Source organism: Marmota flaviventris, chromosome 3, assembly GCF_047511675.1.
Source record: "Marmota flaviventris isolate mMarFla1 chromosome 3, mMarFla1.hap1, whole genome shotgun sequence".
Lineage (NCBI taxonomy): Eukaryota > Metazoa > Chordata > Mammalia > Rodentia > Sciuridae > Marmota > Marmota flaviventris.
Genome location: NC_092500.1, coordinates 70,736,831 through 70,753,463, shown reverse-complemented (window position 1 = coordinate 70,753,463; position 16,633 = coordinate 70,736,831). Strand labels below are relative to the sequence as shown.

The following is a 16,633-nucleotide window of genomic DNA, read 5'->3' as shown; positions in this document are numbered from 1 at the left end:
TTTGCAAGATGTGATCTAGCTATAGGATGCTCCAGAGACATACAATCAGAGGAGACTAAATGCAGGTAGCCTTCACTACCCATAGTTACCCTTTAAGTTCAAGAACAGTGAACTCAGGCCTGAAATAGATTCAGATAGTAAGGGATGCTTGTCTTTGAAGTTTAGTAAGTAGGAACACTATAGAATGTTCTAAACAGAATAGATAACTATGTTTAGTAGGTGGGTTAATTATAATAAAGAAAAGTCCAATAAAAAGGTATAAGGTGCATCACAAACATAAGTACTAAGTAAAGGGCAGATTATTATAATGAGTTTAGGTTAACATACATAGAAAATTTTTTAAAAAATTCTTTTGTAACCACTGCCCTACTTCTAGCCTTATACCAGATCTTCTCCCCTCTGGCTATTTTTAAAAGTTCTATAAGTGATTCTCATGTGTAGGTAGTCAAGATTGAAACCCAGTATTAGAGATACAGTTCACTAGAAAACCCAAAAGATTCAGGGAAACAGTGGGTAGAAGCTTCTACATATGAGTAGTTCAGCTGACCAAGAGGCTCAGAGTGTGTAGCTAGAAAAGAAAACTAGTTGGAAATACCCGTCATCTGATCGGTGATGAGTGGGGAGACAGAACAGTAGGGATGAAAGCACCAGATGAGTTAGTAATGCAACAAGATAAAAGCTTCATCTGAGTCCAAATGATGATGGATTTGGGGCCATACAGAGAAATATCTGCTTCTCTGGGGACATGGAGAAGACTCAGGAGACTGAGGTTGGAAGGGAGGGAGAGCAAAAAATAAATCAATTAAAAAACTAAACCAAAAAACCTTGAGATTAGGTGTCATGAAGGATGGTGGGCATATGTGGATCTCAGAACTGGCTGTGTTACAAGGTCCCTGGGATGGGTGTAAAACTGTAGATCCCGGGACATGCCTCAGTTCCCTGGCTTTAGGTACAGGAAGCTGCACTGTTAGCAAGCATTCCACATCCCTCTTCTGAGTACTGAAATGAGAACCACTGGTCCAGGTGGCCAAGCATACCCAAGCCAAGATTCCCAGTGATGGAGGCCAGATATTCAGTGGGCTTCAGCCAATGTGGCCTGTGATGGACAACAGGAAATCCCATACAGGGGGCATGGGCGTGTTAGGAAATGTTTTAAAGCCTTGACCTGTTTTGAATCATTTAATCCTGACAGCAGCCCTGGACAATATATGTTTTATCACCTTCCTTTTTTTAATATTTAAGTATGAATTATTTTATTTGTAGCAACATCCACATGAAATTAAAGGAATTTTATGTTATCATTTAAAATTCACACACAAAAACAAATAAAACTCACCAGTTCTACATTTCAGTGGTATCAAGAACATTCACAAACTTATTGCAGCCATCACCTCCATTTCTAAAGCATTTTCCTCACTCCAAAAGTAATTTGGTACCTGCTCATTCCTCATCCCCCCACCCAACCCTGACAGCCACTAATCTGCTTGCTGTCTTAATGAAGTTGCCTGGTCTACCATTTAGTACAAATGCAATCATACAATATGTTACTTGTTCATCTAGCTTCTTTCACCTAGAATAATTCTTTTGAGAATGGTATAGCATTACTTCATCCCTTTTCATGGCTGAATATTATTCCATCGAATCGGTGTTTAATTGGCCCACTCAGCCACTGATGAACATTTGGGTTGGTTCCACCTTTTGGCTATTGTGAATAGTGCTGCTAAGAATATTGATGTGTAAGTGTTTGAATAACTGTTCAGTTTTGGGGGGAACCACCGGACTGATTGCATAGAACCACCACAGTACCTAGCAAGTCCACTCCTTTGTAAATACTCCAAGAACTGAGAACAAAGTGGCCACTCTATTTTATATTACACCAGAGGGGTGCAAGCATCCCACCAAACATGATGGAAGTATCACCTTATTTTCTTTTAACTTTTCCAAAGTAAATATAGCTAGTAAGCGATGAATATGGGTTCAGATTCAGGATTATCAGAGTCAAATCTCTTCCACTTTCTTCAGCTCCCTATTGCCTCCATGATTTTATCAATGAAATACAAATGGGGAAAGATTGTGAAGCCAGGGCCATGTTCCATGGCACAGCATCTCCCCTGAGGAGGGCCTGGGGAGTGTGCAGGCCGAATTACCGCTGGGATGAGTGGCAGTGGGAATCCCAGCGCTGAGAGCCACCTCAGTCCTGTCTTAGTCTGGCTCGTGTGTGTGAGCAGTGTGTACTCACGAGGAAGAGCATTATGGTCTGTGTGGTTTCTTGCAGCAACTTTTTATAGTCCCAAGAGGCCTCCCCTTTGTCAGAATTTGAAATTCACACAAACCTGTTGTTTAATCAGCCAAAGCTTAGCCAGATGTTCTATGTGTACTTGAAGTTGCTTCTTGTTACGGCGCCTCCTCTGATGAACTCCACAAGTAAACCACAAGCTGGCTGTGGCTGGAGGGGACAATGGTTCTTTATACTAGGTGCACACCTCATTGTACTGTCATCTAAGATTTCTTTTCAGGGCAAATTGCCATTAAAGGGCTGGGATTGTGGCTCAGTGGTAAAGCGCTCACCTAGCACACGTGAGGCTCTGGGTTTGATCCTCGGCACCACATAAAAATAACAAAGTTTATTGTGTATACCTACAACTAAAATAAATATTTTTTTAAAAAAAATTGCCATTAAAAGTGGGAAAGCGTTTATCTGGGCCACAAGGCTTTCAGAAAGAAAAACATGACATCTAAGAGGAAAGGCTCTGTGAAGGTGGACTCCTGTAGTAGGCAGAGCTGCTTCTCCTAGCTCTGCATATGACCTCAACAGGGCATTGCACGTCTCAGGTCCTTAAATTGTTCAGCTTACTGTGTAGTCCCATATTATCTAATGAGAGCTATATTATCTAATGTCAGTTTGTCACTTTTCTGCTTAGTGCCCTTCAGTGGCTCCCTACTTCCCTCAGAATTAAAACCATCCAAAAGCTCAGAGTGGAGATCTCTTAGACCCCCAGCTCCCAAACCAAAGGCCCCGTTTCCCACTAACCTTGGACCACAGGAGCCTCCTCCGTGCTGTATTCCAAGGTGGGGGTCTGCTCCTGACTCTGGGTGTCTGTAGTCACTGTTTCTCTTTCAGGAAGCTCTTGCCTCTGCTGCTTTACCCTCCACCTCCCCCGTGTCCTTGTTCAAATATCACTCCGGTTATCCTCCACCACACCAGTCCTCCCTGAAAACAGTCCTGGTCCTGGTTTATTTTTCTCCATAGCACTTATTGCCAACTCACATATTCTGTCTTTTACTTTGTTTACTTTCAATGATGATTTCCATATTGGAAAGACCATTATGAATAAGAGAGGAAGTAAAAAAAAAACAAGAAAAAACTGAAGTTAATCAAATGAAGAAAAATATCTTTTTAAACCTCCCACATGAAAACACGGAGGAAAAGCAGCCAGTTACAATTTTGATAAATATTTGGGGAGTAGGAAGACAGAAATAAAAAGAAATTTAATATTCAAACAAGAAATCAATTTCTTGGGAAGAATACATGTTCAGATTTCAAATTGCAGTGAAATACTTTTATGACCTTCATCTAATAATAATCTAATTATAATTGATCTTTTTGGCAGCTGGATCATGAATCTAATTGGACGGTACCACAGTGTTTCAGGATCAGAAAAGAAAACCCCACGATGGGAACAGGATTACCATCTGCAGCCCATGGGCAAGCTGGGATTATTTTATGAGTATCTTGAAATGAGTAAGTTGTTTATGAAGTTTTAAGTGATATAAAATATGTTGGAGCATGTTTTAAAGTCCAAAAACATCTGTTATAGAGCCAAATAATTATTTAGCATATTGAAATGAAGAGGAGTATGTTTTTCTCTGCTTGATAAAATTATGCAATCAGCTTTTTAAATAAGGTGGCTGTGTGTGTCTTTGTTAATATTTATGTTGTTTGAAGATAAAGATCATTACCATCCAATGAAATGGTGTATTCATTGAGGTCCTTCTTCACCATTAATTCTCAAAGCACTCTAACCATGTTGTCTGAGAAACTCAGCAAATATCATTAGTTGTGGTTTGGCTTGGGCTGAAGTCCATTCAGGCACAGCTGATAGCCACACATTTCTGATCCTAAGTTCGAGGCCAGCCTCAACCTCTTAGCGAGGTCCTCAGCAAATTAGAAAGAAAAAGAAAAAGCTTATAGGAGCTTGCAGCTTCACCACAGAAAGGATTCCAGGTCCTCCTTTCATACCTGGCTCCTGTCTTGGACAACATATCTATTTCAACTCAGTGGTTTCCACTTGGTTTCTTGATTGACCTTGGAAATGGAAAACCATTCTGCTGGTGTGGAATTAAGATTACTTTAGCACAGGCCCTCCTTTTTCTTTCCTGAAACTCTTTGCCTTTGAGTATTTTTGGTCTCAGTTTCTCAGGTTTAACCTAATTTTGAGTTCTCAGTTTCCTTTAAATGGATGCATTTCAAAATAGGTTTCCATAGGAGGCACCCTCTTTTCTATTATGCATGACACACTTATATCTAATAGATGGTTAACAATTTACATGTTTTGTATGTGTGCCCTTGCAGCTAACCACTGCATTGAATTGCAGGTTTTTTTTAAGCTAGAGGAATAGAAAAAGATGCACAAAATTTTAGTTGACAGGCCTTGCATTTATGCATAGGAGTTTGTGTGTTGGCAAGGACACCCTTTTGTATTTCCTATTTACAAGTCTGCAGATCGAGGGTGGATTTTATTAAATCACATCCTATGTATAAAATAATTGCTTTCAAAAGTATACATTATACATGGAAACACATCTGCTTTCTTCAGTGAGTAAAAAGGTTCATTTTGTGGCTTCTTCAGTCGATAATATTTTGCAGCAGCCCAGGGTCTAATTTGAATTTCTTTTTGTTTTCCTTGTTCTTTGTACTCAGGTTTATTAAGGGTGTAGCTGCAGTACATAATGTAGAAGCTATATTTATTCATTCGGTTTATTTTCAAAAGTCCTGCAAGACAATTACCTGTTATTTCAAAATGAGTCATAATTATAAATATTTCTTATTGGAGCCATTATCGGCATTAATAACAACAACATTCTGATGTAAAATATCATTTGTTATTTTAACCTCCCTCCCAAAAGAAAACTTAGAAAAACAAAGTTATTTTTCTGTGGTGATTAATCAAATAAATGTGTTGAGAAGAAAAGTTATATAGTCGTGCTTTAGGGAGTTGATAAGACTTTTAGTTTTTCACAGGCTTATTAAAATAGTTATGAACCAAATGATTTGGCCTTGTCCTTCCCTATGAGAAAAGATAGAATAACACAGCTGTTTTATTCAGTTGTTTTCCAATTATCTAAATAATACCAAACAACTTAGAAAACGTCATCCGTTTCTGAGCATAGGCTGTCTGTTATTGTATATTCAACAGTAGAGTGGATCTGGTTTTTGTCCTTCTAGGCTGTAGAAGATACAATTCACAAGGCACTTGAAATTCTTTTTGTTCCTCTAAAAATAAATACTGAGAGCCTCTGGGAATGGCTGCACCACCACAGCCCGCTCTGTCCCAGTCTCCCCGTGTTCACTAATGATACCTCCAGCTACCTTTCTAGTTATGGCTCCTACTGCTTTGGGAAGCATCTTCCAGCAAAGGACCCAGGAGTCCACCACCCTTTTCCCTTTTTTCCTACCTGAACAATTCCTGCTGAGCATCCACAGAGCCCCTCGGCTTTTCACAGTGCCTTGTGGCTTCCTTCCTCTAAGCCTTACTGGCACTCGCTACCATGATCACATTCATGCCTCTCTCCAATAAAACTGGAGGTGGCTCCCGAGTCCTCTGTGTCTTTCAGTCCTCCCTTGGAACACCCAAGACGGGAGCCTAGTATTCACAAATACTTAAGTGACTTTGGAGCATTTCTACAACCGTTAGTGGATTTACATTTATGTTGCCCCACCCATTACACCATGTATGGTATGGCCTATGATTTTTTTGAGTGGAATTTTTATTTCTTAGTGAATTTCCTACCACTCTTTGAGAAACTTTGGGATGTTGACCAAAATTGCCTCCCAAATAATTTCAAAGTGTTGGGTCCTGACGCTGAAAACTTAGAAAACATAAGAGAAAAACAGTCTGTCAGTATTAAGATCTGGAAACCATAGATATCATTCTGTACCTGGAGTACTGAACAATACAACCAGTCTGTCATCAATTTGGGACACCTTCCCAGTGGGAAGGGACCATAGTGAAGTGCACTAAAATGACAAAGTGAGCCCCACCTGTTTCTGATACTACCTCTTTCACCTTGCTGTATTAACTTGATCCATCTCCAAGTAAGTTTTTTAAGTCATTAAAACAATGACTCTGACCAATATTATTTTTTCTCCATTTAACTTGTGGCAATGAGTGTTAGCAGATTTTCCACATCTCCTTGCACCAGATCTCCTCCCTCCTCTGCATACCCACCAGAGCCCCCACTGCCCTTCAAGACTCAGGCCTGCCCTCCTGTCTACCACCTGCAGGTTGAGCTTTCCAGAATGACAGCTAGATAACTGGGGAGGATTGGTAGGCTTCCTATCTCATCGTTTACTCAGTAAACACTTGTTGAGCACTAGTTTGTGTCAAACGCTTTAACAATTGCTAGGGATACCAAGGTAAGACTTGGTTCCAACCCTCATGGAGCTTAGCACCCTAAATATTATTAGGAATACAAATCAGACTTGCAGAGCAGATAATATTTGAACTGGATTTGGAAGGGATAATGGAAGTTATCTAAAGTATGGTGAAGGGAATAGACGTTTCATGTGAAGGGGTAGACACATTTTAAAGTAAAAAGGCACAAACACTGAACATTCATTGTAAAAATGACAAGTAGATAAAACATGGCTGGAACAAAGGATCCATAGGTGGGAAAATCGGGTAAGCCAGGCAGGGCCTTATATACTTGTCCAGGAGCCTTGAACTTTACTATTAAGGAAACACCCATCTGTTAGAATACTGGTAAATAAGAGAATTGTGTCATGTTATGTTGAAGAAAACCAGATTATACTGGCAATAGAGTAGAAGATATTCCTTGGGATGGGGTCCATATTTGGTGGGAGGAAGATAATCCACAAGGCTGCAGCAGGTAGCCCAGACAAGAAGTGATATGAGCCCAAATGGAGGACATGGGCATTGCAATACAGATAGGGAGACAAGTTTGATAAGTGTTATAGAGGCAATTTGTAGGGGAGATGATGAATAGAATTGTTAAGACACCTTCCAGGAGTCTGAATATTTAGGGTGGGAATAGGGAAAGGAGCTGGTGTCAGAAAAGCCATAATGACAAAGGGGCATAATGAAAACCAGGCAGAAAATGTCAGAGCTGAAGCCTCTACTTAATTGCTAGAATAGTGGGGGGTGCTTTTTTTTAGAGGTTTTTATTTTTTCCTCATATGACTTGACTTGCTTTTTAAAATTAAAGTAAAACAAAAGTCAAGGAAAACATGTTCCATGGAGAGGGGAATATTTGACCATGTCAGAAACTGAAGAGTGATCAAATAAACAGAGTTGAACGTGCTTGAGCTTTGGAATAAGCAAAAAGTGCAAAGTTGACAAGAGTAGGCCCCGTGCAGTGGTGAGGACCACAGCAGGATTTGGGGGCTTCGAAGAGGGAATACATGGTGGAGGAATAAACAGTGGATGCTTCCTTCAAGAAACCTGACTGTAAAATGAAGAAGGAAGAATTAGAGAGTAACATAGGATCATGAGGGGTTGTTTTTGTCTTAAAAATAGGTGCTTTTGCCTTACTGAAATGATTAGTTTTTTTGTTGTTGGAGGTGGTGTTTAAGAAGACACTTATAAAGTTATTCATTTGAATATCAGAACAGATCACACTGGGTTGTGTTTTTCTTTTGCCTTTTTAAAATATGAAATTGTTAATTCATCAGGAATTTATTTGGGAGTCAAAAGTGACAGCCCCATGTCAGTTTTTCCAATGACTTAGCTACTTGCTCAAATATTTGAATGCTGATTGTAAATCCCATGAATATTTATCTGTTCTTTAAAACCATTCTGTTTAATTCATACTTACTATCTATTCATGCACTAGTTCTGCACTGTTTCAATTATAGTAGTACTATAGCATACTTTAGTAACTCCTAGAGCTGTTCTCATTTTATTGTTCTTTTTCAGAATGTCCTGTATTAATACTGTCAGGGCAAACATTCCTCCTCCTTTTTAACTGTTTATTTATCTCTCTTGAACTCTAGCATAACCTTTCGGCTTAAAAAAAAAAAAATCCATTTGGGATTATCAACTGAATTCATTAAAATTCTAAATGATTCTGTGGAGAAAATTTTGATACATCCCAAATTTGAGTCTTAGCATATCCTACCATTCATTCAATCATCATTGTTTTTAAGTCAATTATCATAAGTCTTAACATTACCCATTAATTTATTCTCAAGTAGTCTGTGCTTTCATTGTTATAAATGATATCTTTTCTCATCTGGATATTTAACTGAATTTATTGCCAATAAAATCCTAATTTCTGGCCTTTCTTGAACAATCAGATCTAGCAACATCGGGCCCTCACCCCAACATGGTAGCTGTGAGCAGTCACCTTCAGTAGGACACACTTGCCAGTGTACCACCGTTGACTCTGACCCACTCCCCACATTTCTTGTCCTTGCCTGGCCCCAAAGCCTGATGAGTATATCGAGGTTTAAGTAAATCACAGACACAAGCACTGATATCACTAATGTTGCTTCCACTGCTGACTCAGACAAAGGGCCAGAATAGGTAATGTCAGACTTCTATGAATATGAACACTTCTCCCTGGCCTGTGTGACTTACTTGTCTTTTCAGCCCTACCTTTCTACAACAGATCTTGGCCTCTTAGACCAGAAGCAAATGCCAACTCCTCCTACCTAATCACACCTGCTGCAGCCTCACCTGGCCTGGCCAAAGTTGTCCCTGCTCCCTGTCTGAGCAAATGCTGAAAGGGGCTATAAATAATGTTTTCCTGTTCTCCAGTCTCAATTCCACACCTGTACACGTTCCCTCTAAAGATCTGCCTGTGAGAAGAAAAGCCCTAAACCAAAAGTTTCTTTTCTAGATCTTTGGTTTTTATTTCTTCCTCCTCCCCCAAATCCCTGCTGCCCTCCTATACAAAGGTCCTATAAGTTACAGAAAAGGAGAAAAGAACTTCTGAGCTTCCACTGGTGTCTTGATGTTTCAGGACCCATAGATTGTAACAACTTCATGAGGACGATTCCTAAAGGAGGATTATGTCTGGTTGAAACACCTTGACCACACATATTTTCTGTGATTTGTAATAACAGATTCTCTGAAGGCTCTGCCTTTGCACTCACAGACTTAAGGGAGCTTGTTCAGTTGCTTGTTTTCAGCATGTTTCCTCCAACATCTCTGAGCACAGCCTTCCTGACAGTACATTTCTTGTTTCTTGTTAGATGCTTCCATACCATTTTTCTTTTTTAATCTTAAATCAATCATTTTCCAACATTCTGTTGTTTCTACACTGAGAATAAATAATGTACTTAAAATGTCTCAAGTTTATTAAAGTAGTTAGGGTTGATTAAGTATTTTTCAGCCTATTCTTAAGTGAATATAAGTGCAAGAAACAGGCTATATTTAATCATCTTTCCAGAAAGCTCATATTTGTGTTTTGTTTAAATTGTTTCACTGTTGAGCAACAAGTGTTATTGACCACGGATGTGTTTTCTCTTTGGGATTGAGTTCTTTGCCTTTCTCTTTCTTTACGAAAGTAAAGGAAAATATTGTCAAATCCATCCACCACTCCATGATGTGTGTCCATTCCATTGACAGTTATTCAGTTTGGGTTCGTCACCTTATTTGTGGCCTCTTTTCCACTGGCTCCTCTGTTGGCTCTGGTGAACAATATATTGGAAATAAGAGTGGATGCATGGAAACTGACTACGCAGTTTAGACGCATGGTACCAGAAAAGGCCCAAGACATCGGCGCGTGGCAGCCCATCATGCAAGGAATAGCGATTTTGGCTGTGGTGACTAATGTGAGTAGACCTAAGCTTCAAGAGTTAAGACCTTAAAATGTCCAAAAACGCATTAGGATGCTACCTAAGGAATGAAATGGTTGGTACTTTATAAAATGGGACAGTGCCAAGTCTATCATAGCATATAATAACTATGTTGCTCATATGCAATGTAACTAATTATTATTTTAAAAATATTTTGTTTGCTTATAATTATTCTTTATTTACCAAGTTAAGACCAACTACAAATGTACTATAGTTTCTCATTTGCTAAAATGTTTCAATTAAATAGGAATATGATAATAGTAATAAGACTAACATTTTTAACCCTCATAATTATAGAGGGAGTTATCAAAAGGTGCTTTTATCATGTACGTGGGAATGTATTCATTTAGAGTTTTAGGACCCAAAAATGAGACCATCCCTTCATATTTTCCAATATATTCCAAAATACCAATTTAAAATATTAACTTTGATGAAGTCTAAGCACTTTGTGCATTCCTAATTGTGTTACCCTCCTTGTCTCCAGGGTAATAGTTCTTCAAGGAGGTGGGTTACAGGTGGCTTTCAGCACTTTTCCCACCCTACCCCTTTGTCTTTGCTAGCCTCACTGGTCATTAACTGAAGCAGCCTCATGCCCTGCATGGGTCCCAGTTATAAGGGGACATTCAGTTGTTTCTAGCCTGCATTAAGAGTCCCCAGCCCTTCCCATGAACCTCTGCAGAACAGAAATCAGCAATACCCACAGCCAGGCTCTGGAGGAGGGGAGTTCTTGAGCATTGTAGGCTACAGAGTGAGGTAGGCCTAAGCTCTGCTTTCTCACACTGAACCTCGAATTGTGTGACCTTGGTTCATGCGGAAGCAATTCAGAGCCTCATTATCATTTGTAAAATGAATTCCCTTACCACTCAGTTGTGTGTAGGGAATTATTCAATGAAATAATGCATGAACTGCATGGAGCCTGGTCCTTATTGAATATTACCTGCTCTTGTTTTATCTTCATTACCCAACATCATTAACAATGACTCTGAAGCCTCTGACAGGTACTTCAAAAACCCCAAAACTGTATTTCACCATATAATTGTCACCAACATGTTAACTATTCCATGCCTCCTAATTTTGCACCAAAGACAGTTTAGTAATAAATTATTTTTATGTAATACCGGCACAATATTTTTAAAAGCTTCACATAATGGTTGTAACCCTCTTTTTTGCCAAAAAAAAAAAAAAGAGAGAGAGAGAAACTCTGCAGTGATTATGCAGTGAAATACAGAATTTTGTAATCAGTCATTATCTAGACTGTTTACAATTGTATATAATCAAACAAGTTATTTGGAACCAGCTATCACCTACTACCCACCCCAAAACCCTCAATTTATCTGAATTGCATGCTACCTCTACTTTTTGGAGGAAGTTGCAAATTACACACAGAATCCAACTGATAGAATATGTCAGTTTCCCTTCACCCAAATACCCTGAACCTTCAACATCTACTGTGCTTCAAAATGAAGACTGATGTTTAGAAATATGAAAGGCCTTTCAAGTTCCACAATCATAAAAGAATTGGATCTGTCATGTTCAATATGCTGTAGTACACTAAGCAGGGCAGGAACATGGACTTGTATGCTTTAGGAAAATTTTCAGCAAAAAGGTTTGAAACTAAAAGGGTTTTTGTTTGACCTTCAACAACCAGAAAATTCAATTGACTCAAGTTCCCCATTCCTCAAGCATTCCAGTCTGATTGTATTAGGCATCTTTTCCCAGTATCCATGCCATGGCTCTACTCCATTAGCACAGATGGAGGTTTGCTGACTTTCCAAAGCTGCTCCGTGTGTGTGTGTGTGTGTGTGTGTGTGTGTGTGTGTGTATACACACATGCCAGCTAACTGGTGTTACAGGTTCCTGTCCAACAGCTGTATTTTCTTATAATTTACCCTAGGAAAACTTATCACATTTGTGTCATTAATCTATGTATAATCCTTTTTCCCACATTATTGGGATCTACTACACTTCCATGGTGCAGTATACATATGTATATACACATGTGTGTGAATATGAGCATTAAACATGTCTTGTATCCCTTCACACATACAATCTCAACCCCTCAAACACATAGTATATAATCCACAACCTAATGTGTATAGAAGGAAGAACAGCCGCCAGGGGTGAGAGTGGGCATCAAGCTGGAGTTTGGTATAAAACCATTCATTTTAAAGCTGCTGGTTCAATAAATAAGCTGAATTGACACTGCTGTATCATGCCAGAGCATCTGCTATTGAAGACCAATTCTAATTTATTTTGATGTAAATGGAAAATTGTGTGCAGCCCGGGGAATGAAGCACACTGCATTTATTTGTACTCTTGTAGCACATCTCTCAAAGCAGCTCAATTCAGGACAGAAAGGTATCTTGTCAGAAGACAATAGAATTATCTTCCTCATTGGAATTTTTGTAGCTTCCTGAAGCACATCTGCAGGTGATACTATAAAAAGGATGGTTGAGTTAAATAGGAGGAAAATTTAATCTATTGAAATCTGGAAAAGGGTAACATATTCTTGCTCACCTCATTACTGATAAGCGCGTGCACACACACACAGATTTTTCACATTGGAGGGAATGACAAAGCTTATTCTAATAAGGGAAATTTATCAATATAAAAGTCCCTTAATTGTTTTTCTTGCTTTGCCTGAGATCTTATTTGTTGGTTTGTGGTCTCACTGGGTCTAAACCATATGTTTAGATGAATACTATCAAAAATCATGTTGATCTCAAAACATGACTACCTCATTTAGCTTTGTTTAAACCAAATTCTATGTAATTAAAGTATATTCTCTCCCTTCTTTAAAACCAAGTTTGGAGGCTTAAATACTAGATGTAATAACACTGACATCATTGCTGGGCTATGTGAATGGAACAACTCCAATATAATTTCTTGTCACCCACATTGTATTAAAATAAAAATTCCTGTTTTCTACTGACCTAATGAACAGAAGAATATGTTAAGTTTAAAATAAGACTTGTTTAGACAAGTCAACCTTTAAAAAAATAAAATCAGTCAAGATACTATGGGTGGGGTGGGGAAGTGTAAATTTGAATGCCATTATTTAAATTTAGATCAGGAAAATATATTTTATGCAATTTACATTCTATTTTTATGAGAAGCAAGTGGGAAAATTAGTTTTCTATAACTTATTTATAGAAGAAGTAATTGATACAAAACTAAGTTATTTTCATAATATTGACCTTAGTATTATATCTACAGTGTTCTAAATCCAAATCATGAAAGAATATCAAGTAGAGCTCTAAAGTTGACTGAACATTTTATCTCAACTTTTGAAAAATATTAATTTACATAATATATGCAAGCAACTAAAGTCATCCACAATATCTTAGTCTACAGTTATTTTTGAATAAGTGTGTTTATTATATTTAAGAAGCATAATAAGCAATTATCAGGCCTTAGCATTTGAATTGTAGACCGTCCCGTATAATTGAAGACCAAAACGAAAGTAATATTCTACTTTAAGTTTATTGCTTGAAGATTTTAGGACATTCACTCTATACTCATTTTACATTTAAGAAAGATTATCTCTGAATATTTTGGTTTTTTTATTAGTTGCTCATGACAATACAATGATCTTGACATATCATACATTGGAATCAAATGGGGTATGAATTCTCATTTTTCCAAGTGTTCAGGTTGCAGAATCACATTGGTTAAAAAAAAAAGCAATTTGATGAAAATAGTAATTCTAGCATATCTGTTAATCATAGCAACAAAAGCTCTAATTAGTGCTTCTTTTATTGTTTTCCTCTCAACACAGGCCATGATCATTGCTTTCACATCAGACATGATCCCCCGCCTGGTGTATTACTGGTCCTTCTCCATCCCTCCCTATGGGGACCACACTCACTATACTATGGAGGGGTACATCAGCAATACTCTCTCCATCTTCAACATCGCAGACTTCAAAAACAAAAGCAAAGGAGATTCGTTCTCTGGGCTTGGTGACCATACCACATGCAGGCAAGTTCTATCTATTTAAAAAAGTCATGTAATCTTGAAAAGGGCGTGTGTGTGTGTGTGTGTGTGTCATTTAAATCAAATTGCTAGAAATATTTCCCACATCTTTTTCTTTAATAGCTTTCTTTGCAATTAAACTAAAAAGGTAAGAAAGACTTGGGTTAGGATTTTTAAAACCAAACCAAAACAGCAAGACTGAAAGGTCAGAATTTCATATGGTTTCAGGGAAACAGATCCAGGGGGAAACTCATATTTTAGAAATGGAGAAATTTCAAGATGTCCAGAAATCAAGATCATTTAATTGTTAGGATTAATTTATTATTCAAGAACAATCTGAAGATACACAATGGTATACAAGAACCTTCATTTAACAAACATGTAAAGGTAAACAATGTAGATACCTAACAATATTCTCTAAAAGTATTCCAAATCTCTCTGCATTGGTTTTAAAGACTGGTAAGATCAACTATGGACAGTAAACATTACTACTCATAAAGCCCTACACACCTAAAGGAGGCTTTAAAATGCCTTTAGTCTAATTCTTCAAAGGCTTCACTGATTCAAATTCTCAACACAACCAACAACACAACCAAAATTAATGTTTCCAAGTTATACTTGATACAACCTCTTTAGAATCCTACACTGAACCTGCTTCCTTTTTTTTAAACTCTACATAATTCTAATCAGTGAATCAACTCTTCTAAGTCTACAACAATAACACAGGACATCTGATGACAAGAAATTGGGTTAAAAAGTCACAATGAGGAGGCATCTCTCTGTGCTTTGTAGAGAGAGATGGTCCCATGACTGAGCCAACTCAAACAACATTATATAAATAATTAACAAACGTGATCCTGAAAATAGGCTAAATTGTCTTTTTTCTGAGTACATATTCAAGGAGTTATTATTGCAGTGGGTTTTTTCCCCTCAGAGTTTTGTGTCCAAATTGAGAACTGGGAGAAAATTTATGGTGCCCAACTGAAAGAACATTGCACTAAACACAACTCCTTTTTAAAATGGGGCCCTTGTTTACAGTAGTTGATGAAAATAACTTGTCTCCTAATATGCCTCTGTTTTGTTTCCAGGTATCGTGATTTCCGAAACCCGCCTGGACACCCACAAGAATATAAACACAATATCTACTATTGGCATGTGATCGCCGCCAAGCTGGCTTTTATCATTGTCACGGAGGTAGGAAAGTGTACTTTGAAATAGTTTCTAAGACTGCATATTTGCAGACACTATTTTTAAAGTGTTGCTAACTCTATTTAAAATGCATAATATTTTCCTAATGCCTGGTAATAATTATTTTTAGGAGATGAATTAATCAGGTTGGGCCTGAAAATACCCATAGTACTCTAATTAAATAAAATTGGTTGTCTACTTTAGACATTAAAAAACGCGTGTAACAGAGATCCGATTCCATTTGATACTGTATTAAATGACCATCTTTTTTTAAAATTTGGGGGCACTGAGCAGCATATGGGACTGTAGCAGGGCTTAAGATGAGTAAGATGTGACCTTTGAATATAAGGAAGTTTTATCACTATTATAACTTCATTCAGACTATTGTTTTTATTCAATTATTACATTTTCATAATATCCCAACTTAGTTTTTTATCTAAAATTAACTCTGAAAACTGACAGCTATAAATCATTAATTGATCTAGCCAACTTCTTTTTCAGCGAATAACTATTACCAAACAAAGCCTCTAAATTTGTTTGGTGTTTACATTTAGCTGCAAGAGACAAAATTTACCTATAGTGGCTTAAATAAATAAGGGTTGATTTATTTTTTAATTGTATATACCTTTATTCATTTATTTTTATGTGGTGCTAAGGATTGAACTCAGTGCCTCACATGTGGTAGGTGAGTGCTCTACCACTGAACCACAACCTCAGCCCTGATTTTTTTTTTTTAAACATTAACAAATTGAGGCTTTGTAATTTGGTTAAGAAAATGTATAATGGATAAGAGGAAATTTTTCCAGAATAGACTGAAAGACATCAGTTCACAGAACAGAAAGCATGATCTACATCAGACAGAATAAAGGAACACACACTTATACATATTGTAAAGAAAACGCAGCCCACCAAAGATAAGACCAAAACCAGAGAAGAGAGAGATGACTGACAAAGAAAATTAAAATTAGAACAAGAGTAGACCTTGTAACAGCAACTATGGGAGCCAAAAGAGAGTAGTCCAGTATCTTCCATGTGCTAGAGAAGGCAGCACTTTCCACAGTGAAAAACACCAGGACATATGGTTTTAGAAGAGTGAAACCAAGCTTTTTAGAACAGATTTAGAACAATCTTATACAAATGCCTTCAATGAGCAAAAAGAAGAGAAAATACTCTCCAACTCATTTGGTAAAGCTGAGAGTAGCCTTGATCCTAAAATCAAACAAGAATAGAAAAAGGAAGGAAAATTAGGGCCAATCTTACTCATTTCACAGATGTAAAAATCCTTTTAGAATGTGTAAGCTAAATCTTACAATATATTTTTAAAAGATAACATCACACCCTATTGGCTTTAACTCAGAAATGCCAGAGTGACATAACATAGAAAACCTACTTATCTATAAATATTTCCTACCTCGAAAAAAAAAAAAA

At 37.6% G+C, this 16,633-nt stretch overlaps 1 protein-coding gene across 4 annotated transcripts in view; it reads left to right on the top strand.

Moving 5' to 3' along the window:
- The window catches only part of Ano6 (anoctamin 6), a 191,987-nt gene that overhangs the window by 161,699 nt on the left and 13,655 nt on the right, over nt 1–16,633 (top strand). For all 4 annotated transcript variants that reach the window (XM_071609945.1, XM_071609946.1, XM_071609944.1 and 1 more), the window contains 4 exons: nt 3,612–3,742; nt 9,813–10,018; nt 13,821–14,023; nt 15,106–15,211. In XM_071609945.1, coding sequence (XP_071466046.1) covers nt 3,612–3,742; nt 9,813–10,018; nt 13,821–14,023; nt 15,106–15,211 — 646 coding nt within the window. The remainder of the gene's footprint in view (nt 1–3,611; nt 3,743–9,812; nt 10,019–13,820; nt 14,024–15,105; nt 15,212–16,633) is intronic.